Raw genomic sequence first — 26,635 nt, 5'->3', positions numbered from 1 at the left:
GTCGCTTGTCTGATTTTAAAAATTGCATATGTACCTGTTTAACGCACTTTGGGGTCAAAATTGGATGAACAATGTCTTTTGTCCTCCCATTTATCTATGATATACAATTCTGGTAAATCCAATTAACCTCTGAACACTTTATAAGAATATCTTGTCATCATATGTTCACTAGTTCATCGTCATTTGCTGCATTCCTTTTTTGGACGAATTTGATGCTTTGCATCAATGCTTTTCTTGTTATATCATGATTAACAATTAAGAAGATTTTGCCGCGAAACATGCAAAGGGCTTTTTGAGAAGTTAAGTCCATGAAAGTTTTTGTTTTGGCTTATTTACATATGGATTTTTATATTTCTTACCATGATTAGTTGTTGACATTTGTAGAAAATAAGTAGGATTATAGGTTTAAAAGCAAATGTACATGCTTATATCCTTATATTCTTATATTACTGACTACAGTAGTGACACTGTTGCACTACTGTCGTGTCACATTACATTTAAAAGTCTTGTAAGTCGTGTTTGTATTCAATGGAATTACTGTCCTTACCAGGTGGGCATCAGTGAAAGCATTTTTTTAATTTGATATCTGGCCCCTCCCTAATGGACAGTGCGTACGATAAGTATAATTATGCAAAAAATGATTTACAAAACAGTCGGAATAATGCACAATAGTACTTTATCTGAATGGAACATAACATGTGAGTAGGAATTATTTAGTGGGGTATCTGTAATGAGCGCGTTTTTTTGTGTTGTTTTTTGTGTTTTTTTTTGTGTTTTTTTTTGTCAATTACTGTACTTGTCATGTAGTGTTTTTCCCTTGACAACTTAAGTACACTCGTTTGACCTTTATACAAAATTGTAGTCTGCATTGCAAAGGTAATGTTTAATTGTCCACAAATGGTATAACTTGAAGACACTGGAAACTCGCAAGCCGACTGCTTTACAAGAGCTATAATTATAACGTATGAAACACCGGAAATTTCTTCTATGAAGAAAGGAATCAGTCGCACGGGAACAGGTATTGAGAACTAATTAATGCTCGTTCTTCATTTTCCATTAACCAGTATGAAATAAGTCCTACCCTATGCGACCAACCATTGCTATAAAAAAGAAATGTTTGCCATTACTTTTTCGGACGCTTATTATAAAAAAACCAAAAACAAAATTTGTATACATTCTTTTAAAAAGTGCTTAAGAGTGATATTTCTTCCTATCGGGACAGTAACTTTGAAAGGAGGATTGTGTAGAAAATATCATTTTTATTTAAAATCTCAGGCAATGACTAGTTTCAAAGATGCTAGTAGAAAATTGCCTATACATAAAATACGACTATTGCGAACGTGTTCAAAGCCGTATTTTGGCGTTTAGGACGGTACAGGTACACTAACATAACTGTTATGAATGTTTGACTCGCAAATTTGTGCTTTAGAAAGTGGATGTTTTATACAGCGAGAACAAAACGCATTGTGTTCATTTTTTTTCTTCACAAAAATAAATAAAGCAGTGCCGATGGTATTCCTAAGAGACAAACTTACTAGCTAACTTTTTTATTTGTGCGGTGACTAATACAATAATTTCATTATTTCATTTTATCATTTATTATTTTTCTCAAAATTTGATACTGACAATTATTTGATATCACACAACTTTATTCAAATAGTATAAACTTTTTCTGAGTTACCTCAGGGAAGGGCCCACTGTAATGTTGTTAGAACTTTTGGCCTGTACACTTGATTATGTCTGTAAAATTATGAAATTGTATATTGTGCGTATATTTATACAATAAAATGTTATTAAACTAAACTTTTTTATTCTACATATATGCTTTAAGGAATACCAATTCAACGGCTATATTTGGAAGTTTTCGATCTTATGCTTAATCCCAGTTATTTCATAAACGAGTTCAATCTAGTTCCCGTGTTATATGACAATAAATGTTAAGGATTGCGACTTCAAGTTTTTTTCTTGATTATGACGAAAACAGTGTGTAAAAATATCATTATTATCTAATATAAAATTAAAACAATTGATAACATATGTTTGTAAAACATGTAGGCCTTATTGGCAGCCAATTAGTCATGTGTTCCGTTTATTATGACTGACTTTTGACCTAGTGATCAAAAAACAATAAGGGTTAATTATTGGTCATGACTAGTCACTAGGTAATTGTGACCGCAAAGGTTGTGTGCAGCATTTTTATGACAAAGTTATTTCAAATCTTACCAAATAATATATGCATACATTTTATGAACATGTAGGCCTCATTAATGACAGCCAAGTTCTAATATTACATAAGACCTTGAAATGTGTATACCAAAAGGATGTTTAGTTTAATAAAAACATATCAACCAAGGCAACTTGAGTTGTTGAGTTATTGGTCAGAAACAGTCTTTACATACAAGGTCAATATGACATGGACCTTTGACCCTAAATCAATAGGGGATATCTACTGGCCAAGACCAATGAGCACCCATGAGTAGGAAATTTGATCAGAAAGCGTTTTTACCTATAAGGTCAATGGAATCTTGACATCTGACCCCTTAACGCCAAAAATCCATTGAGGTCATTTTATGACCAAAAAAATAAATCTGTAAAGCTTGAGGGTCAAGGGTCCATGGGTTGCCCAGTTATTGATAGAAAACCATTTTGAAATACAACGTCGATGCCACCTTGACCTTTGTGCCCCTGACCCCAAAGTATTTAGGGGTCATCTACTGGTAAAGTCCAATGCACCTTCTAACTTTAAGGACCAACAGTACATAGGTTTTCGAGTTATTGATTGGAAACCGTTTTTACAGACAATGTCAATGTGACCTTGACCTTTGACCCCTTGACCCCAAAATCAATAGGGGTCATCAGCTGGTCATGAACAATCATCATACCAAGTTTGAAATTCCTAGGCCTAAGCGTTCTTTAGTTATCACTCGGAAACAGTTTTTACCTACAAGGTCAATGTGACATTGACCTTTGACTCCTTGACCCCAAAATCAATAGGGTCATCTGCTGGTCATGAACAATCATCATACCAAGTTTGAAGTTCCTATGCCTAAGGGTTCTTTAGTTATCACTCGGAAACCGTTTTTACCTACGAGATCAATGTGACCTTGACCTTTGACCCCTTGACCCAAAAATCAATAGGGGTCACCTGCTGGTCATGAACAATCATCATACCGAGTTTGAAGTTCCTAGGCTTAAGCCTTCTTTAATTATTGTTACCTACAAGGTAAATGTGACCTTGACCTTTGACCCTTTGACCCAAAAATCAAAAGGGGTCATCTGCTGGTCATGAACAATCATGAAACCAAGTTTGAAGTTCCAAGGCCTAAGCGTTCTTTAGTTATCACTCGGAAACCGTTTTTACCAACATGGTCAATGCAACCTTGACTTTTGACCCCTTGACCCCAAAATCAATTTTAGGTAATCTGCTAGTCATGAACAATCATCATATCAAGTTTGAAGTTCCAGGCCTAAGCATTGTTTAGTTATTGATCAGAAATCGTTTATACCTACAAGGTAAATGTGACCTTGACCTTTGACCCCAAAGTCAATAGGGATCATCTGCTGGTTATGAACAATCACCATACCAAGTTTGAAGTTCCTAGGCCTAAGGGTTCTTTAGTTATCACTCAGAAACCGTTTTTACCTTAAAGGTCAATGTGACCTTGACCTTTGACCCCTCGACCCTAACATCAATTTGGGTCATCTGCTGGTTATGAACAATCACCATATCAAGTTTGAAGTTCCTAGGCCTAAGGGTTCTTTAGTTATCACTCAGAAACCCTTTTTTACCTTCAAGGTTTATGTGACATTGACCTTTGACCTCATGACCCCAAAATCAATAGGGGTCATCTGCTGGTTATGAACAATCATCATACCAAGTTTGAAGTTCCAAGACCTAAGCGTTCTTTAGTTATCACTCGGAAACCGTTTTTACCTACAAGGTCAATGTGACCTTGATCTTTGACCTCTTGACCCCAAAATTAATAGGGCTCATCTGCTAGTCATGAACACTCATCATACCAAGTTTGAAGTTCCTCGGCCTAAACATTCTTTAGTTATCATTTGGAAACCGTTTTTACCTACAAAGTCAATGTGACCTTGACCTTTGACCCCTTGACCCCAAAATCAGTACTGGTCATGAACAAGCACCATACCAAGTTTGAAGTTACTATGCCTAAGCGTTCTTTAGTTATCACTCGGAAACCGTTTTTACCTACACTCGGAAACCGTTTTACCTACAAGGTCAATGTGACCTTGACCTTTGACTGTTTGACCCCACAATCTTGAGGGTCATCTACTGGTCATGAACAATCATCATACAAAGTTTGAAGTTCCTAGGCCTAAGCGTTCTTTAGTTATCACTCTGAAACCATTTGGTCCACGGACCGATGGACCGACGGACAAATGCAAAGCAATTAATATACCCCCACACCATTGTGTACACCGGTATTACCGTCGATATTTGAGACCGGTGCGTATACAATGCCCCCCCCCCCCACACACACACACTTTTTTGAAGGGGGCATAACTCTGTGTGATTAAATGATAAAGAGGATATTTGTTTAGTTCAGTGTAAGATCGGAATATATTTCACCGAGTGAGCACCAAAAGGTATATAGATATATATATTTTACGACTTGGGCAGCCACGAGTGAGATATGAACTTTTGGTGTTCGATCATGAGGTGAAATATATTTTGATCTTACACTAAACTAAACAAACTATCTTTTAATTATGTGCAAAGAAACAACTACATCTGATACTAAATGAAAAGCGCGCCAAATAATGACCGGCGGCACGAAATACCCAAATATTGCCCAAATATACCCAAATATAGCACTATTTATTTTTGTTTGTATAAAATATAGATTTTAATGAGAAATAAATAAATATTTATAAAATAGTATGACTTAGCCTGCTATAACTTTCATTCATTCCGTTGAAATGGGCAGTTAAGATGTTGTAAGAAAATAAAGTTGTGACATTTGCTTACATGTATCTACAATATAGGTTCTTTATGAATGTACTTGCAATTTTAATTCGAGATATGATATTTGTTGTCTACACTTACATTTTAAGGTGTATTTTTGTACGACGTCACGTTATTAAGCAGGTATTTCACTGAAACAACGTAACGTACAGTGAAATATATATTTTTGTTTTGTTTGTACCAAAAGATTTTAAATTTTGTATAGATCTATTTTTTTCTTTGATATTGTTGAATCAGAAGAATACAGTACTGCTGACAATACTGCAACTAAGTAAACTTTTTATGTGTAAACTTTTTATGTTACCTTCTATGAATAAAGATTATTGTTATTATCATGAGATCTATTATTAATATTATTATTATTATTATTATTATAATTATTATTATTATTATTATTATTATTATTATATCCCGAGACGAACACGAGAAGTTTCGATTGATAGCTAATAAGTTTAACTCAGTTGTGTCCCTTTGATTAATAAACCTGCAAATTTAATTTATATCACAGGGTCGTCTAGAGACATTGTCGTCTGTCTAAGAGAGACGACAATGTCCGACTTTTATGCCAAAATAAGGTAAAATTGTCCTGTTTACGTGTGATATTTTAATCAGCGATAAAATATTCATAATTTGCATTCAGATTAGCACACTGTTTTAGTTAAATGATGTATAGAACAAGAACAATAACTATCAGTGTTAAAAGAAGCCGCGCCACAAATTATAGAATCTATACTTTGCTCCTCTTAGTTCACGGTACTTAACGATTTGAAGCAAGAAAGAAAACAACACATGGAACTTATGGTACAAAAATTGTCATAAGCATTAACATATTGGAATTTTCTGGCTATATCATGTATATGACACAAGAAAACACCAATATATTTAGTCAAAATCAGTTTAAATGAGCCAGACGTAGACCATTTTGAAAACAGTATGTCATCATTTAAATCGCGGTAATGGTGTTTAATTTCAGTTGTTTCATGTTTCAGTTAAAATTTCTATATGTTATTTTGCATTATTTTTAAATATAAAAGTATCTTTACATTGTAACTCAAAATTTATTTTTTCAACAAACAAGATCATTTAGAAAATGGTGATTGTTTCAGACATACAGTACGCACAAACTTAATTGGAATTTTGTTGCTTTTTGCAGAATTTGTAAAATGTTGTTCTGTTCTTTGTAAAACTCTAGAGATTTACAATATTTTGCACAAAATGTATAAGAATAATACTTCAATTCTGACCAATTTTAGCAATGGTCACATGAAAATATGCCATTACCGTGAAATAAGTTATGACGCGGAATTAGTGATGTTGAGTATACTGTAGTAACCAAAGGGACCCGGCATAGTGTTTGGATTAAGGCCCCCACGATTACACGTTTAAACGGATTCGTTTCGATATTCATTCGTCAACGTTTACGATATTTTCTACCGTTTAATCGAAATGACCATATTGACTTCCAAACTTTCTTAATCATTGCCTATTATCATTGATTTTATCAATTCCAGTGGTTTATTCCAAAGTAAAAAAAAACAAAAAAAGGATGTGTACAACCCTCCACACAGCATTTCCGTGCAAAAATTGCTTGTGACATAATACATTTTTGGTAAAAAATGAAGATACAATACAGAAAATATGTGCTGACTCAATCGTGATAAGCCCTGGACATTCTTTATTTGTACATGTATTAAAAATAGAAAGTAAGTCATCATTTGGCGACATATATATATGGTGTATATAGTACATAGAGGTACCACCGTTTAAACGGTATTGTTTCGGTTCTTAGAAATTGTGTAAACGTTTACAAAAAATTGTAAACGTGGGAGCCTTAGTTTGGATAGTGTAAAAAAAAGTAATTCTAGAAAAAATATATAGTTTATATATAATATATAGACAAGGGGTTGAACTTGCCAAATCGGCAGAATGTCACTAGTCAAAATAAGTCAAAATTGCAAAGTCATTTTTATGTAAATCATATTAGGTTATATATCAATTTGCAGCTAAATGACAGCACTTGACGTTGACAATAACATTATTGTTCCCACTTAAACGGTTTTTGAATAACAAACCGATATTTCGAATGGAACACCGTATTTTTGCTAGGTCGACATCAACCGTGCAACCTGATAACACTCGATTTTCTACGTGTAAAAACGCAGTTCTAAACCATGTCATTGTACCAACCTGCACTGAATCGATAAAACAAAACCATATATATTACATATAAACTTTTTTTTTCTTTCTAGAATTACTTTTTTACACTATCCCAACACTGTGCCGGGTCCCTATGGTAGTAACACTAACAATATGACTGAGTAACATAAAATAAAGAGTGGGTAACATGATACTTAATACAAAATTCTACTACATTCTACTTTAAACCTTATTTTCATCACATGGGGACAGTAATTATATTGTCAAAAACTGCTGTAATGTTGTTTGTGTTTCGAAATATATCCTTGAGTGACCTGAGTTTCGACGCCCTTTAAGATTGTTTTGCATGCGTCTATAAAAACCATGTGATTGTATTGTATAAAATGTTTAAACTTTTTTTAAAAAATCTCTAACCTTTATGAAATGGGTAAATTTAAGCTTTTTTCCTGCTATTCATTTTCATGAACAATCCTACTTTCACTTCATCCTGGAGCGGCCATTTTTATTGAGAGTGCCCTAAAACGATGCAATTGATTGGCTAATTTAATTACACACTACAGGAGACTGTACACCATAATACTTTTACTTACTTTGTTCACCAATATCAAGAGCATAGACCTGCAAAGTATCAACAAGTGACAAATAGTTTATCTATTCTTTATTTCTTTCATAAATAAAGCATTATTATATGTGGTAAATGCTATTGTTGTATTTTTTTAGTGGTTTGGATGGTTGCCGTTACTGTTTGACCTCCTCTGTTGAAAAATATAGGTTGGAAAATAGCACCTTTACTTTCTTTGTTGAACCTGCAAAAACAAATAATACATTTAGTGGAGCAACTAATTAAAATATGGCAATTCATTCCATCCAAATAAGATAATTTACATATCCAATTAATTTTCAATTAACATTCATTCATCGATTAATAACCGTAAAAAATCTACAACATGTACAGCCTCACAGTTGCTTTACCGTGAAAAAATGCGCCCAAAACAACACTATTGGGTAATTTTACTGCCACGTGACCTGAGAATAAGGAAATGAGGTCAGCAGACAGGGAGGTATTTTCCAACCCATTTTTTCAAGGAAAACATGACATAGTAAAGTGATGGTCAAAATTGCATTACTGAAATCATACAAAAATCTCTTAAATAAGGTATAACATGCTAAATCTTACCTTTGGGTGTCTTACTTACTACATATTGTTATCTAACCAACCAGAGGAATCCCCTTTTGCTATAGCGTAGTACAGTAATGACGTAAGCGGCCGCTTATATCAATTATGAGGCAAAATATAAATGGCGTCAAAATAGGGCAGCGTAAAAACGGATCACTCAACGATAATTAAATTATAATTACTTGATAAATACTTAAAATGGGAAGTACTGTACATGCCTGCATCTACATAGATACATCTAAATCATACTGCTTAACAATCAATTCTGATCATGACTAGCAGGTGCGTTGTCAGGGAACTGTTAATAAAAGAAATTATTTCTATGCAAATTTAAAAAGTTAAAAGAATTAAAGTTCTACAAGACTATTAATTTAAAAGACATAGCGTTCAATTTAGAATTTAAAGAATGGATCAAGCCTCTCAGTAAAGATGTTTAAACTCAGGGGCTAGATAGAACAGTTAAGGGAAGGCTATTTCAAAGACCTATGCTACTAGGAAAGAAAAAAAATTGATGGTATTGTGTCCTTGAGTAGGGTATCAGGTAGTTGGATTTTATACAAGTAGGTTACTGCACTGATGTTTCGACGCTGTTCAAGGGTTTGCCAATTAAGATCATTGTTCATTTTTGAGACACTACTTGTAAAGTCATAATCACTAAAAATATATCTAGCAGCTGATCTTTGGACTTGCTATATCTTATAGATTAAGTATTTCTGCCAAGGATGCCAAACTATGGAGCAATATTCAACCTGAGGTCTAACATGCAGTTTCCTTTATCTTTTTATTTGGGGTTTTAACATTTCTTCTAATGAATTTAAGGGAGTTAGTTGCTTTAGGTGAAATAAACATCAAGATTATTGCTGTTTTACTCCATTTACAAAATCTTTAAAAACAAATTCAAAAGTGGCTTCCAGCTTTGCTGTATCCAAATGCACCACGCTTTGAATATGGGAACGAAATCATTACCAAATGTCTCCGACTATAGCCAGACTGATTCTCATCTTATTTAAACATTAAAGCTGTTACATTCTTTTGTATTTTCAGTGGAGCAAAATTTCCTACAGTGTTTTGGGCACAGAGGAATGATGTCTTGTATCTCACAATATGTGTAGAAGATTGCCAAAATCCTACCATTAATTTAACAGAACAAAAACTTACATTCAGGTATGTGTTGTAATTGCTGCCTGCGAAACTTAACCGTCCTCATTTATATGAATATGCAATTATGTTAATTTCAGGAAGATAGTAGTGCTTTACCGACAGTTTTGCAATATTCTAGTTATTGATTTAAACCATGGGCATTCATTATTGCAGCTTCTAAAAAGAAACAACTTTTTTCACTCATATATTAGTAATTGCATATAATTGTGCATGTTGTTTGTTTTCAGTGGTAAAGGTGGAACAAATAAAGATTTATATGAAATATCACTACAATTTGAAAAAGAAGTAAATCCACAGGTAAAACTAGAAATATTATTAATTCCCTATAGACAGAAAATATATTAGATAAATAGAAAAATTTGATAAAATTAAAGGAATCTGTTAAAGAAGTTTTAATACATGAATACTTACCCATGCTAAAGAAATATACTTAATTGTCTATCTTTCTTTAGACAAACTGTAATCATTTTTTATGGAAAATCTTGATCATGGGCTATACTTGTAACATTTGTAAAGTTTGTTGCTACCAGCAGGCCAGTCAGTTTGAATATTTGTGTTCATCTTTGAGTAAATTCTTTTATTGTTAGAAATCTAGGAAATTCATACTAAACATGTGTAATTGGAATAAGACAATACACAAACTACATTTGTATGTCTAAAAAGCTGAATTCACTATAACAAGTCCAGGTAATTTGGTCCTTTCCTAAAAAAAACTGCCAGTTTTTTTATATTCAAAAATGTATTCATAAGTGTTCACCTAAAGTCTATAGGGTGTAGAGTTTAAAACTTAATATATATTCTCTGTTTGTTCTAAAATGTTGTTTTATTTCACAGTTAAAAAGAGACTGTACTGGGTGTAACAATTTTCGATTATTTGAACATATTTCTTTATTGTAGTTGCCTCCTCTTCTACCATATCACCATGATATTTTAGATATAATATAAAACTAACCAAAAAGTATGTCTTTGAACATGGTAGGTTATCTGTAGGAGGTTTATTCATTTTCAGTTTCTGACACATATCTGCTGTATCAAATGGTTACATTGTCATTTTCATAAGGTGAGAAAAATGTACAGTTTTACTAGAACTGAAATCAAGAACCCCTGGTCAAGAACCCTACTAATTGACAGCTTTCTGTCTGCTGAGAAATTTTGTCAGTCCCTTTTTGTGGTCAGTTCTATACTGTGACATACTTCTATGTTATATAACATTTTGTCTGTGAATTATAATGGGTACAATTAATAAATGACTGGGAATTATTAAGAGGATATTTTTTTTGTTTTTCGTGAAATATGGAATATATTTTCACTCAACATGATAAAATGCCACATATTTTCACTCACCGTCCGCGAGTGAAACTATGTGGCATTTTATCATGTTGAGTGAAAATATATACCATATTTCACGAAAAACGAAAAAATTACCTTTTTATTTAATTTCATTATTAAAGAAAAATGGTTACGAAGCCCCTTGCTTGCTACGCAACTCCAATTGTACAGCGCACAGTAATATAATTATTGTCTTGTTTTGCAAGCGATATTTAGCACTACATGGTGACGTCCTTTAAACAACTCTTTAAACGTCTGTACAGCGTTAATGACTGAATATTAAAGATATTGGTGTTCGGATTTATTTTCTTAGTTAGACCATTTTCTATCATTCTAGATAGTTTTCAAAACAAAATTCAACAAAAAGTTGTTTTGTATTTATCAGATTTTTCAAACAAAATGGCGAGAGAAGTCCCTTAAAATAAGTATGAATTTGACTCTGTCCATTTTCATATTTATATTTCTAAAAAAAAATATGAAATATATTTGACTGATAGAGCAGGTAAAATTAAATAATAAGAGGATATTTTTTCGTTTGAGTGAAATATGGAATATATTTTCACGAAATATGATAAAAAGCCACATATTTTCACGAGCAGGGACGGCGAGTGAAAATATGTGGCATTTTATCATGTTGAGTGACAATATACACCAGTTTTCACGAAAAACGAAAAAAATAACCTTTTTATTTAATTTCATTATCAAAGAAAATGGTTACGAAGCCCCTTGCTTGCTTCAATGTACAGCGTGTAGTAATATATTATTTATAGATGCGTCTTGTTTTGCACGCGATATTTGGCGCTACATTGTGACATCACGTAAACAACTCTTTAAACGTCTGTACAGCATTAATGACTGAATTAAAGTATTGGTGTTCAGATTTATTTTCTTAGTTAGACCATTTTCTATCATTTATAGATAGTTTTCAAAACAAAATTCAACAAAAAGTTGTTTTGTATTTATCAGATTTTTCAAACAATATGGCGAAAGAAGTCCCTTAAAATGAATATGAGATTTGACTCTGCCCACTTTCATATTTATATTTCATATTTATTTTCAAAAAATATGAAATATATTTGACTGATATAGCACCATATTTTCATGGGTAAAATTAAATAATACCAGGTATTTAAACATCAGGTGAAAGGTATATTTTGCAGCCTGACAGTAACTCTAAAATCAAGACTGTCAGAATATTGTTCCACAGCTCCGAGGCTGCTTACATATTTTCTCACGTATTAGTGATCAGTGATATATCCAGACAGAATATTGTTATATTGTTGTAGGTAATTTTGTAAAATTTTGATATTGTATTTTACAGGAATCAAGATATGAGGTTCAGGCAAGAAATATAAGTTTTGTGATAAAGAAGAAAGAATCTGGTCCATACTGGCCTAGGTTATTAAAAGGAATTAAAAAGGTAAATTCTTGAGTGTGATATTATGTTCTAGGATTTGTATAACTAAGAAAATAATATCAATTGGACAAGTTGTCATAAATAGAAATTGCTATGCATGCAGGATTAAACTTTAATTAAATTAATCTTATTGATTTTCCAGTAATATTGTCATGTCATCAGGTTGAATGTTTTAAGTATAGACTTCCTGTTATAAATTTAGATTTTCTGACTTTGTTAACCAGGTTTTCCGAAGGAAAAATCTGGTTATTAGATTGAGGTATGTCGGCAGGCGGGAGGGCAGACGCGGACGGGCGTAAACAATTTCTTCTGTGCGCAACTCCTCCTACATTTCTTAACGGATTTTGATAAAACTTTCACAGAAGCTTTGTCATCAAGTGCCCTGGTGCATATTGTCAGGGTTTTGTGATTGGATAACATTTGACCTAATTATGGCCCTTTGTTTTTTTCCCTTATATAAAATATATAGTGAACAATTTCTTCTGTGCGCAACTTCTCCTAAATTTCTCAAAGGATTTTGTTCAAACTTTTACAGAAGCTTTGTCATCAAGTGTCCTGATGCATACTGTTGGGGTTTTATGATTGGATAATTTTTGACCTAATTATGGCCCTTTGTTTACTTTCCTTATACACAATATATAGTGAACAATTTCTTCTGTGCGCAACTCCTCCTACATTTCTCAAAGGATTTTGTTCAAACTTTCACAGAAGCTTTGTCATCAAGTGTCCTGAGGCATACTGTTGGGGTTTTGTGATTGGATAATTTTTGACCTAATTATGGCCCTTTGTTTTTTTTCCTTATACAGAATATATAGTGAACAATTTCTTCTGTGTGCAACTCCTCCTACATTTCTCAAGGGATTTTGTTCAAACTTTCACAGAAGCTTTGTCGTCTAGTGCCCTGATGCATATTGTTGGGTTTTTGTGATTGGATAATTTTTTACCTAATTATGGCCCTTTGTTATTTTCCCTTATATAGAGTATATAGTGAACAATTTCTTCTGTTGCCCAACTGCTTCTACATTTCTCATAGGATTTTGTTCAAATTTTCACAGATTTGCTTTATCTTCAAGTGCCCTGCTGTGTATTGTCAGGGTTTTATGATTGGATAAGTTTTTACCTTTTACCTTATTATGGCCCTTTGTTTTTCCATAAAATTTAATTTTTAGTGTTATATATCCTATTAATCACAACAAACTTTATTTAGTTATAAAACAGAAACTATCTAGGTTGTTGCATGCCTGCCAGCTCATCTGCCTGCTTTTGGGTCCTGTAGAGTCAAGGTCAAGGTCATTGTTGCTAAAAATAGAAAATCTGTTTCCAGTCAGGTGACTGTTACTAAAAAAAGAAAATAGGTTTCCGGTCAATAACTTGTTTGGAATAAGATATTTTTATGAAATTTGTGGTAAAGCAAGTTTTTATGAAGACCTCACTTGGGATGGCTTTTTGGCCTCCTAGGGTCAAGGTTACAGTTACTAAAAATAGAAAATTTATTAATCATGATTTACATTGCACAAAGTTACATGGTTTGTTGCTTGTATTTGTATTTCAACTACAACATATTTATCAACAATGGTGATAATTGAAAACCTGGTTTCATGGCATTGCCATGTTTCTTGTTACAATGATATTTCAGGCTTTCTGGTTAAAAACAGATTTCGACAAATGGAAAGATGAGGATGAGTCAGATGATGATATGGATAAAAACATGGACCTAGCTGAGGTAAATACTTTACATGGGTCTTACTTAATTTGTATAATTTATAGCTTATTAACCAGGTTTTCTGAAGGAAAAAACTGTTTATGAGATTGAGGTATGTCCGCAGGTGGGGGCGTAAACAATTTCTTCTATGCGCAACTCCTCCTACATTTCTCAAGGGATTTTGACCAAACTTTCACAGAAGCTTTGTCATCGAGTGTCCTGGTGCATATTTTCGGGGTATTGTGATTGGACAATATTTGACCTAATCATGGCCCTTTGTTTTTTTTTCATATAAAAAGTAATATTCTTTTAATCACAACTACTTTACTACATGTAACAAAACTTTATATAGTTATTGAACAGAAACCATCTAGTTTGATGCACACCTACCAGCTCATCTGCTTCCTTTTTGGACCTTTAAACTCTAGGTCAAGGTCACTGTTACTAAAAATAGAAAATCTGTTTTCAGTCAATAACTAGAGTAAGAAATGAAATATTACAATTAAACTTATGTTCCTTGTCGATCTTGTTTATCATATTTTAATGTATAGCAAACTTATGTATAGACTTTGCTTTTGATTTTTTGGGCCTCCTGAGGGTCAAGTTCAATGTCATTGTTACTAAAAGATAGAAAATAGGTTTCCGGTCAATAACTAGAGTTTGGAATAAGGTATTTCAATGAAACTTTGTGTAAAGCAACTTTTTAAAGACATTGCGGGCCAGCTAGGATCAAGGTCACTGTTACTTAAAATAGAAAATTGGTGTCTGGTCAATTACTAAAGTTTGGAATGCAAAGTGGTGTATGGTAAGCTTTATGAAGATTTTGCTTATTATTGCATTTTGGCCCAAAGGTCAAGGTCACTTACAAAAAGTAGGTCAATAACTAGAGTTTGGAAATTGATATTTCAGTGAAACTTGGTGTATAGTTACATTTTGTGAAGATCTCCTTTGGAATCCTTTAGGGTCTCATAGGAATGAGGTCAAGATTATTGTTACTAAAAATAGCAAATTGATTTATGGTCAATAACTAGAGTTTGGAATATGATGCTTTAGAATTAAGCTTATGTGAAGACCTCTTTAAAGATAGCTTTGGGTCCCCTTAAGGGTCAGCCTTACTGTTACTTAAAATAGAAAATCTGTTTCCAGTCAATAACTCGATTTAGGAATTAGATACTTATATCATCCTTCTAGGACCAAGGTCAAGACCATTTTTTCTTCTGCTGTTATTACAAAATACCTATTCTTTACAATGGTGATAATTGAAAGCCTGAGGATTTTTTTTTGCATTTCCATGTTTCTTGTATTTTATTTGGTTTGGAAATGAAAAAAGTGTCTTTTGCTTTAAAATTATCAAACATATTAAGTCACATGACAAATTCATAAAGATTTGTTTCTGAAATACTAAGTACATAAAATAAATGCAAATGCCTTTATATACTGGTAACTATTTATCTTATGTAATTGAAAGTTTATAGAAAGCATTTAATAAATCTGGCATTTATTCACATTACAGCAAACTGCTAAATTTCTAAATCTTAGTGATACAGACTGTTTTGTTTTCAAAGTTTTTAAATAATACCATGCCAGCCTCCTCTTTGAAATCTTTGGTCACTTCCCTCTCATTGTATTCTAATAGCTAATTGCAGTGACGAGTCATTTTCTCTTGATTAAAAAAAATAAATCTACACGTTAAATGATAGCTCTTGTGCATTTTAGATACATTTTAAAGTGGTAGATAAAAGTGTCAACATATCTTTAGCTCACCTGTCACAAAGTGACAAACTTTTGTGATCAATTTTCATCTGGCTGGCATCTGTTCGTCTGTCTTTGGTCCGAAACTTTTACTTTAAATAACATGTCCTCATTAACCAACCACTAAGCCAGTTTCATCCAAACTTCACAGGAATGTTCCTTTAGTGGTCACCTTTAAAAATTGTTCAAACAATTTAAATCCATGCAAAACTCTGGATGCCATGGCAACCAAAAGAAAACTTAAAATATCTTTTTAAGAAACTCAAAGGATTAGATATTTGGCTTGAAACATCTTCTAGTGAGTGTCTACCAATTTTGTTCAAATAAAAGCCCTGGCGTCAAAATTGGTCCCGCCCCAAGGGTCATTGATTTTCCTTATATGTATCTAGTAATAACTTAAAAAATCTTCTTTTGAAAAACTAAAAAATACTTAGAGCTTAGATATTAAGCATGAAACATCTTTCTTTTTTTACATTTTCATTGCTGGTAGCAGTGATAGAATCTGCTGTAGTTGAACATGATTGTAAATTAATATCATATGTTGTTTATAATTCAAAGCATACAAATGTAAAAACAACATAGTGCTATTGTCCAGTTAATTTTAAATAATATTTTGGTGGCAATTTTCTTTCATGTACCTGTATTAGAAAATAAGGTAATGCCAATGTTTGATTTAAGAACTTTAATGTCATTTTTTGTTGATATTTATTTTATGGTTAGCATTTTTTTTATATTTTAAAGATGTCCAGAAATGATATAGAAGAAATAAAAAAACAGGCAGAAGGAATAAGAAAAAGAGAAGCTGAGGAAGAAAGAAAAATGGCCATGGAAGAAAGAAGAAGACAAGCTTCTGGAATAATTACACAACCTGAAGACAGACACAATCAAAGTGAAGAAGAGAGGAGGAATACTAAAGAAGAGAGGAGAAATGGTGAAGGAAAAGGAAGACAACATGCTGAAGAAGGCATGATACAAAGTAAAGAAGAAAGAAAAATGGAAGCTGAAGGAAAACAAAGGAAACATACTGAAGAAGAAAGGACATATATTGAAGAAGAAAGGAGACAAACTGAAGAAGAAACAAGAAACCAGTCTGAAGAATCTGAAGACGAAAAACATACTTCAGAAGATAGGAGACAAGCTGAAGAAGAAAGTGGAAAACAAGCTGAAGAACAAAGAAGTCACACTAAAGAAGAAAAAAGGAGCCAGACTGAAGAAGAAAGACAGGGACACACTAAAGAAGAAGTAAGGCATGCTGAAGTTGAAATGAAACATAGGAAAGAAGAAAGGAAACAAACTGAAGAAGAAAGAAGAAAGACTGAGAAAGAAATGAGACATACTGAAGAAGAAAAACGACAAGCTGAAGAAACAAGTAGACAGGCTGAAGAAGAAAGAATGAAACATACTGAAGAAGAAAATCTACAAGCTGAAGAAACTCAAAGGCAAGCTGAAGAAAGACTAAGACAAGCTGAAAAAGAAAGGAGACAAGCTGAAGAAACAAGACGACAAGCTGAAGAAGAAAGGAGGCAAGCTGAAGAAACAAGACGACAAGCTGAAGAAGAAAGGAGGCAAGCTGAAGAAACACAAAGACAAGCTGAAGAAGAGAGAAGGAAGCATATTGAAAATGAAAGAAGACATGCTTATGAAGAAAGAAGAAGACAGGCTTATGAAGAAAGAAGACAGGCTGAAGAACAAGAAAGAAGAAAAATGTTAGAGGAAGTGGAACCGAGAAATACACTCGAGAAGGTAACTTTTTTATAAATTGTAAATTTGACCATTATATTGCATTAAAAGCTGTTTTTATTGTCTGTATTTTATCTCTCTTTATCAGCTTAGGGATCACATTATTACCCCAAAAAGCAGTTGTGTTCAACTTAGTTTCATTGGCAAAAGTGTAAATTCAAGTTCAATTCATCAACAATATCATTAAAATGAACCAGAAATAATAGAGGTTAGGGGTATTAAAGTCATAAAAGATTCACATTGTGTCTTGTTTCTATATCATATTATTACGAAATTTCAAGTAAAGTTGTAGTGATGTTAATCATCTCGATTCCCACTGTCAAGACATTGTAAGTGTTCCCTTCTTAATATACCTATGATCTTCTCGACATTCTCAAGGACCTTGAAATAGGAAAGTTGAATAACGCAGAAATGGCTAATAATGGGTATAGTTTCACAATGGGTCTTTAAGTGACAAGTCATTTCATCATGCAAAAAAATGCTGCTTGTGTGAGACAACTTGAAATAAATGATGTGGATAACGCCTACTTGAGACTGTGTTCTTGATGATTTAATGGATCATGTGTAGGCGACACAAGTTTATTGGTCAAGTCCTTGAATTCTGGAGGTGCAGATTCTAAACAATCCGTTAGATAAGGGGAATTTTTTTTTGACAGTATCTTCAGTCATACACTATGCAGTTGCTACTTTACTTAAAACAACATTTTTAATGATAATCATTGTACGCAAGTGTTGTTCACTTGAATCAGATGGCTAGGTCAAAGGTCAAGGTCATACTTAGAGATTTAAGTAAATGCTTGTCAAAAGTAAAACATTTTGGCCTAGGTCTGAATAAAAGTTGAAAGTATAAATTGTTGGATAATGTTACAAAAACTCACACAAATTTTCACCATAGTAGGAGAATCTCGCTCCAAATTTATGTCTCTAAAGCCAAGGTCAATGTCACACTTTGGTCAGATGAAAAATTTTGTAAATGTGTGTAACTACTTGGTATATTCCAGATCAATATATGCAAGGCCAATGTCACCAGAGATGATTAAATGTAAAGAATTTGTACTACATGTATTGAGGTAGCTTCAGGTCTTAGGCGAACCAGTTTATGTACTGTAACATGACATGAACGCTGAAGACAAAGCTATAGAGTTTAGAGAAAGTTTATTTATGATCGTGCCAGGAATCTCACTCGCTCAAATTCATTCACTGAGCATGGCATGGAGTAAGGATGCAATTATGCTGATAAAAATACATGTATATAATATCTTGTACATAATAGTATATGATCTTGTAATTAATATGCCAATTATTAGCTATATATTTCTTATAATGAACGTGAACTATCTAAATGTTTCCGATTGCGATAGATTAAAAAAATTCAGCACTTCACCGCCTTCTTGCCTAAACGGTTGACAAATGGTTACAAGATTGACATTCCCGGTTATTTAAGAAAACAACACCATTAAATTTTGTTTTTAACTTTTTTACAAATTAACTTTTTATAACTTAAAAAAGGTAATTTACTAAAATTTACTTTAAAGAATTGTTATATAACACATACTTAACATTGTAAGGGATAGTGTTGTGTGCACAATTCAGACGTCCAAGTCTGATAAAATTGACAATAAGAGTAATCATGAATTAAGATATTTTAATTTCATGGGACTGAGTATTTATGACAGGCATATTTTTCAACAGGTGCACTCTTGTCTTTAGATGTATCATTTTTGAGACTTGTTTTGTTTTAAAGTAAATGGTTTCAAATATATACAGTGTGTTGGTGGACTCCTTGCTGTTGGTGCAGTGGCCGCAACTATGTTTGTTGGATATAAACTTATAAAGGCAATAACAAAGGAGAAGGAACCTGAACAAAGAAGTAATACGGTAGGTTTTTTTCAAGCATCATCCATGAACAGACGTAAACAAACAAAGAATGTAACATTTTTATTTTATTTTTGCATTTTGGGTGTTCTTTAGGGATTCTGTTTTCTCTATTGTAGAGATATGTAAATTTATTAAGTTTAAGGTCCAGACAGCTTTGATATTTGGTGTATGATATCATCTGTAGATCTCCTACCAAAGTTGTTCAAATTTTGCCTCTGGTTCAAAATTGGCCCCATGGGGGGTCATAGGTTTTCCTTATATGTATATAGTAAAAGCTTTAAAAATCTTCTTCTCTTAATTGACAAAGGCTAGTGGTTAGATTTTTGGCATGAAACATTGTGTAGTAGACCTCTACCAAGATTGTTCAAATTATGGTCCTGGGGGCAAAATTGGGCCTGCCCAAGAGGTTTGTATATAGTATAATTAAAAATATATATTTTGCATGAAGTACAGTCTAGTGAACAGAAGCATTCAATTTTTGTAATAAACACTAGCTTACATTACTTTTACACAAATAACAGTCTGTACTCAGATGAGCTCTTTAAAGGACAATGACCCCCTTGTGTTTTGGGTTACCTTTAAACCTGTTGATGAAGTATAATCTCATAATACATTTGCTGAAATACTTTTATACATATGCATATTACAGGCATTGGTAAGACAAAAGCATCCATTACAGGCCTTACAATCTAATAGTGCAAGGTGTGTGACTAAAAGGGATCCATTTCAAGAATCTGCCTTTGAAAGGCTGAAGAATGAAAAAGATGAAAGAAGGTCTAGATTTAGTAAAATTGGAGTAAACTTTGATGAGTGGCAGATTCCGAAGAAGCTTGGTTGTCTAGACCTTTATCTTGCAAAAGAAATTTGTGATGCATGTAAGCTAAAGAATAGTTGTTTATTGAATCGTTTAGTCCTCATTTTTGTTATGGTATTTTATGTTATTAAATATCATCTATCTTGTAAATATGTTGTATTTTTATAATACACATGTATTACGTATATCTCAGGGGAAATTAAAAATCTGAAGAAAGAGTATATGACCCGGGTCACGACAAAACCAACATAATGGGTTTGCGACCAGCATGGATCCAGACCAGCCTGCGCATCCGCGCAGTCTGATCAGGATCCATGCTGTTCGCTTACAAACCCTATAGCAAGTAGAGAAACTGATAGCGAACAGCATGGATCCTGATCAGACTGCGCACATGCACAGGCTGGTCTTGGTTCATTCTGTTCACAAACCCATTATGTTGGTTTTATTGTGACGGGGCTCATTATATTATTCATTCTTTCAGCAGTATTTTGTTTGATTGTTTGCATAATAACAATATGCATTGCCAATTTATTTTATCTATATAAAAAAGACTGGCGATCTTCAGATTTGTATTTATAATGATTTTCTATTTCAAATCGCTTATACATTTGTTTAATCCTACGATAATATTCTATTGTCTTATTATCAAATGTTTGCTGTCTTTAGATCATTAATTTCTTTAGTATAACCAGTGTTTCATGATTATATTTTTAAGCTGAAACAGAATTTAATATTGTTCAAGAGGATTGGTATAAAGCAACTGGAGCAGTAAATAAGATACTACTTATGCTGTTTGTGAAAATCCGAGATGAAGCTAGCAAATATGGTTTGATCATAGAGAAATATGTGAAACAAGGTATTTTGTCTTCTTTTAAAGGCACATTATATCTAAGAAATCAATGAAGAAAAATTAAAGTGTGTTTAATTATGTTTTAATAATGTATTTAGACCATGTTAGATGTATAATAGATTAAGATCGTGTTAGATTTATAACAACTAAAGAAAGTAGTGCTGAATATGCAGTTTTGTGTCGTAAAGGTAAAATAGGCAAACAAAGTAGTATTTTTACTTCCATACAAAATCCTAGTTCTCTATAGTTATACCATTTACCAACAAAGGGACAAAAAGATAGGTCATATATATGGCAAATGAGTATTTTCTGGAAACAGTTACAAGGTACCAACAATAAAATGCTTTTGAGAAATAGATTAAAGACAGCATTTCTGAGGAATAATGGGCCTTTAATTAAGTTGAACGGGCTATCCTACTCAGACCAGCTCTGACATAATACATGTACTTAGTTATGGTTTTGCTTCCAACTTACTTTATCATATGAGCCGCGTCACAACAAAACCAACATAGTGTGTTTGCGTGCAGTCTGATCCGGATCCATGCTGTTCGCTTACCAACTCTGTAACAAGTAGAGAAACTGATAGTGAACAGCATGGATCCTGATCAGACTGCGCAGATGTGCAGGCTGGTATGGATCCATGCTGGTCGAAAACACACTATCTTGGTTTTGTCTTGGCGCGGCTCATATGTATGATGCTGTGATTATCAGAATACATTTGAATGTTAGACCTTGCATTGTTTCACTATAATGCTTGAAAATTATTTGCTATTTCATTCTAATATGATAATAAAAAAGAGAGGTCATCAAAAGATATTGAACTACATTTAGCATAGTAGTAATTTTCCTGAAGTCATTTCGTTTATTGACGTCATATATGATGTCATATGACGTGCAAGAATTCGTTTTATATGCACATTGTGTAATTGTGTACTTGATTGCCCTATCTGTTTGATGGTATGGTGGCTGATTTCTATCATTTCGTGTCTTTGCCTCTAAAAAGTCGAAGGCCTAGACACAAAGACGTTATGATAGGCTTGGCCTTCGACTTTTGATGGCACCGATACATTTTATGTGAAATAACAATATTTTAATAGAAGAAGACACAAGATCTTCTGTAAATTACAGTGTTGGTGGGTAGAAATTTTAATATCAGCACGCTAAATTTGTTGTGTCTTCCTCGCGAAAGGCGAAGACAAGATAATTGCCAATTTATTGAGTCTTTGCCCCGAAAGTCGAAGACACGATAAATTAGCCAATTATCATGTCTTCGACTTTTGTCTGAAAAGACACAAGTACACAACAAATGTAGGGTGCCAATACAATAAATTTCTACTCGCTGACATGATAATTCTAAGACAGGAAAGGGTAGAAATCAGCCACAGTAGACAAGGGAATAGTGTGTAGTGTGTTTGAATTTACTAATAATGAAGCATTAACCCATTGCTTCATGAGCATTTTGTGAAAAATGGCTGTTTTCATTGAAAAGTCTCCCGTTACAAGTTCAAATTGCTATAATACTATAAAAAATGCTTCAACACTAATCAAACTTGGCACAAATGTTGACTGGACCATTGCCCTTGCAACAACATGCTCAGGCTTAAATTTTCTGTTACCATGGCAACGAGGGGACATCTCAAAATTGCAAAAAATCACTATTTTGCGTTGATTTTTTCCATCAAAATTGATTTCAAAGTGCTGCAACTTCTCAATGGATTGAGATAGAGTCAAATGCTTTTCAGCGTTGCTTACACGTTACCTTATGATCAATCTGGGGTCATTTACAGCCTCTCACAAGCCCAAAATTTTCTTGGCGATGAGGGGGACTCCGCCCCCCTTCAAACCCCCCAAACAGAAGGGGGCACATCCCCCTTCTGGCAACCCCCTGATGTATCTTTTGGTTGGGGGGCCGCGCCGAAAAAGAGGTCACTTTTTTTAACAACATTTCTCAAACAAAACCAAGTGTTTGGGGCCTAAATAAGGCATTTTTTCATCATTTGAGACAACAAAAAGGGGGGGGGGGGTGAAAAAGGCGTTAAAAGGCGTGTATATGAAGTAATGGGTTAACAGAAAATGATGAAAATACTTGAAATTACCCTAAATCGCGTTTTTTCATGTTTAAACATGGCCTGTCATATAAATTTGATGAAAAATTGTTGTTTTGTAGATTTTTTTATTTTTTTCATTAACCCATTGCTTCATGAGCATTTTGTGAAAAATGGCTGTTTTCATTGAAAAGTCTCCCGTTACAAGTTCAAATTGCTATAATACTATAAAAACTGCTTCAACACTAATCAAACTTGGCACAAATGTTGACTGGACCATTGCCCTTGCAACAACATGCTCAGGCTTAAATTTTCTGTTACCATGGCAACGAGGGGACATCTCAAAATTGCCAAAAATCACTATTTTGCGTTGATTTTTTCCATCAAAATTGATTTCAAAGTGCTGCAACTTCTCAATGGATTGAGATAGAGTCAAATGCTTTTCAGCGTTGCTTACACGTTACCTTATGATCAATCTGGGGTCATTTACAGCCTCTCACAAGCCCAAAATTTTCTTGGCGATGAGGGGGACTCCGCCCCCCTTCAAACCCCCCAAACAGAAGGGGGCACATCCCCCTTCTGGCAACCCCCTGATGTATCTTTTGGTTGGGGGGCCGCGCCGAAAAAGAGGTCACTTTTTTTAACAACATTTCTCAAACAAAACCAAGTGTTTGGGGCCTAAATAAGGCATTTTTTCATCATTTGAGACAACAAAAAGGGGGGGGGGGTGAAAAAGGCGTTAAAAGGCGTGTATATGAAGTAATGGGTTAAGAATAATTGAGGGTATACATGTACTGAGGTAATGCCGGAAAGTTGTCATGTGACCTTTACAATGTGGGTGTGACATAAAAACCCCAAACAAAACAAAAAAGATAGAAAGTAATAACAATCTAGCCTACTGTTCTCAGACAGCTCTTGTGCATTAATTGTGCAGCATGAGTATTATAGGAATTAGTTTGTATGTGAAACAAATCATTTACCTTTACATTTAAGTTATTTTATTCTGCAGACAATTAGTTTTCACATTGTTCTTTTGCATTTGCTTCAGTTAATGTTTTTTGTTTGTTATTTTGCAGGCAGTTCTCGTGAAGGTTTGAAAGTACATGCAGCTGACGAGTTTGATGTTCTCCTTCAGTACAGATTTAAAGACTTAAATGTTACGGTAAAGAATGAAAGTCATATAAGAGGCTTAAAAATTTAATGAATGACTTCCACTGTCAATTGAGTATTCGTGTTATTACATAAATGTTTAAGTAAATAAACATATCAATGAATCAAAAGTTAATTATATAAACTTGTAATACTGCTGGTTTGTAATTCCAATCTGTCATAAGACAATCACAAGATTACTGTTTTTAGCTCAATTATATGAAGTATATGGAGAGCTGTCCTACTCACTGAGGCATCCTCGTTCTGAGTTCTGATATAAGTTTTGGTGCAGTAAACCTTTTTTAACTGTAATTTTTTTATTTCTATGGGACTTCAAATATATGTTCCTTATCATCAACTTGACGGGGCGTCCGTGGCCGAGTGGTTAAGGTCGTTGACTTCAAACCACTTGCCCCTCACCGCTGTGGGTTGCAATCCCGACAGGGACTTTGGATTCTTTAATGTGAGGAAGCTATCAAGCTAGCTTCTGGAAAGTCGGTGGTTCTACTCAGGTGCCCGTTTGTGTCTGAAAATAATGCACGGTGGGGCACCTGAGGTCTTCCTCAACCAGTAAAGTTGGGACGTCGCCAAATGACCTGTGTCGGTGTGACTTAAAACCCAAATGAAACAAAAACAATCAACTTCATCTTATTTAACAAGGGACATAACTCTAGAAGCAACATTTTCAGAATTATCTCCCCTGGAACTTAGAATTTTACTTAAAATATTATTATGACTGGTGGAGTAAGACCTCAAGTGGCTATCCATACATAATTTCAGGCACAAATGGACACCCAGGTAGAACCATTAACATTTCTTATGCTAGCTGGATAGCTTCCACACATGCACGAATCAAAAAGTCCAATGCGAAGTTCGAAACCCGCAACAGTAAGGCACAAGTGGTTTGAAGTCAATGACCTTTACCACTCGGCAACGGATGCCCCTTACTCAAATCAAAGAAAGCAACTATGTACTATGAAATTATTTTTAAGATTTTTGTCTCGTTATATTGTATTATTAACGGTGGTTCTCGGTATAATAGCAAGAATTATAGTTCTTACTTGTAAATTTCCATTTACAAATGTACTTATAATCAGAGAATTTTCATTACTTGATTTGACCGATAGTATTCACTTTTTGAAATATATTGATTCCCTCTTTCAATAATATTAAGATAACCAATATTTCTGCGTGTTATTCTAATGTGTTACTCTGTTTACTGGAAAAAGACGCAATTGAAAAATAAATCATAATCAGTAATCAAATGAGCCGCGTCATGACAAAACCAACATAATGGGTTTGCGACCAGCATTGATCCAGACCAGCCTGTGCATCCACGCAGTCTGATCAGGATCCATGCTGCTCCCTTACAAACCCTATTACAAGTAGAGAAACTGATAGGGAACAGCATGGATCCTGATCACACTGCGCGAATGCGCAGGCTGGTCTGGGTCAAAGCTGGTCGCAAACCCATTATGTTGGTTTTATCATGGCGTGGCTCAAATTATGTTTCATGTAAGCAATTAATGTATGAATTTTAAATCAATTATATAAATGTGATTTGTTACATATAAGTCATGATTCACACCAAATTTAAGAAAACTTGCAGGAGTAATTTATTTTGCACGGGTTTAATATAATTTTCTTTTTGTAACAGCTTAGTAGTAGATCATTGGAAGCCTTCAACAATCCTACACGGAACTTCTTTGATTAATTTTTGAAACTAACTTGAATTACTAGACAAAAACATAAACAATCTTGACAATTAACTTATCAAATCGGCCTTCCGCCTTGTGTCAGGAATGCCTTACATTTGTTTTCCCGTACACCACAATTTTGATGTGGTGTGAAAGTTTGTCAGGCATCTGATTGAGAATAAAGTAAATGTTTAAATGGACACACTCTTGATCTTAATAATCCTAAAAGTCATATCTCCTTAAAATTGTATATAGAAATGAAGGGAATTCATAATACTGTTAACTTTTTAAAAATCTTATTAATTAATAATAAATTGATTAACTGTTATCATTATCTTATCTTTTTTTTAAGGTTGAGAACAAATCTTTGGATGACTGTATTTTACCAGAACTTGCAAATCTCCGTGTAAATGCATATAATCAGACTTGGCTCACTCATCCAAAACTTCACGATAAGGGTGTATTTAAAGAAATAGGTGGAAGGGTTTACTTGAACGCAAGACAACTCCATGAAAAAGTCTTCAAGTCCATAATAGCCACGTCATCTTCAGTTGTTGAAAGAAATGTGAACAGCGGTGAACATCGAGAAAAAGTTTGATTTTAAGATAAATCTCAGCACAAATCCGCCTTCAGAAAATATCAGATTAAAGTTGACTGAGAAAGATGATGAATTTTCAATATTTCATCATATCAATGTTATAAAAGTGCAGAGCTCTCATGGGCAAGTTTGTGGTTTGACAAAACGAGAGACAATCATTGATGTTGACATAGTTCCAG

At 33.7% G+C, this 26,635-nt stretch overlaps 1 protein-coding gene and 1 long non-coding RNA gene across 3 annotated transcripts; one reads left to right on the top strand and one right to left on the bottom strand.

The window, feature by feature from the left end:
* Positions 1 to 829: 829 nt before the first annotated feature.
* Positions 830 to 8,859, bottom strand: LOC132722275 (uncharacterized). The gene is made up of 3 exons (XR_009624594.1): positions 7,562 to 8,859; positions 1,682 to 1,740; positions 830 to 1,100 (listed from the first exon to the last, which is right to left on the bottom strand). It is a non-coding gene; the product is annotated as an uncharacterized LOC132722275 (long non-coding RNA).
* LOC132722271 (trichohyalin-like) lies at positions 5,455 to 26,635 on the top strand. Of its 2 annotated transcripts, XM_060706743.1 has the most exons (12): positions 5,455 to 5,565; positions 9,369 to 9,488; positions 9,713 to 9,782; positions 10,495 to 10,545; positions 12,136 to 12,234; positions 13,868 to 13,954; positions 16,427 to 17,428; positions 19,193 to 19,303; positions 19,953 to 20,178; positions 20,833 to 20,973; positions 24,089 to 24,174; positions 26,211 to 26,635. In XM_060706743.1, exons 1-12 carry the CDS (start codon positions 5,540 to 5,542, stop codon positions 26,454 to 26,456), a joined length of 2,265 nt encoding a protein of 754 aa, XP_060562726.1. In that variant the 5' UTR covers positions 5,455 to 5,539; the 3' UTR covers positions 26,457 to 26,635. The 2 variants fall into 2 exon arrangements, with proteins under 2 accessions (XP_060562726.1, XP_060562727.1); XM_060706744.1 differs by lacking the exon at positions 10,495 to 10,545.

Source organism: Ruditapes philippinarum, unplaced genomic scaffold (genome assembly GCF_026571515.1).
Source record: "Ruditapes philippinarum isolate M1 unplaced genomic scaffold, ASM2657151v2 ctg2186_1_1_1_1, whole genome shotgun sequence".
NCBI classification, from domain to species: Eukaryota; Metazoa; Mollusca; class Bivalvia; order Venerida; family Veneridae; genus Ruditapes; species Ruditapes philippinarum.
Note: the sequence above shows the minus strand (reverse complement) of the source record. Positions and strands in the feature narration are given on the sequence as shown.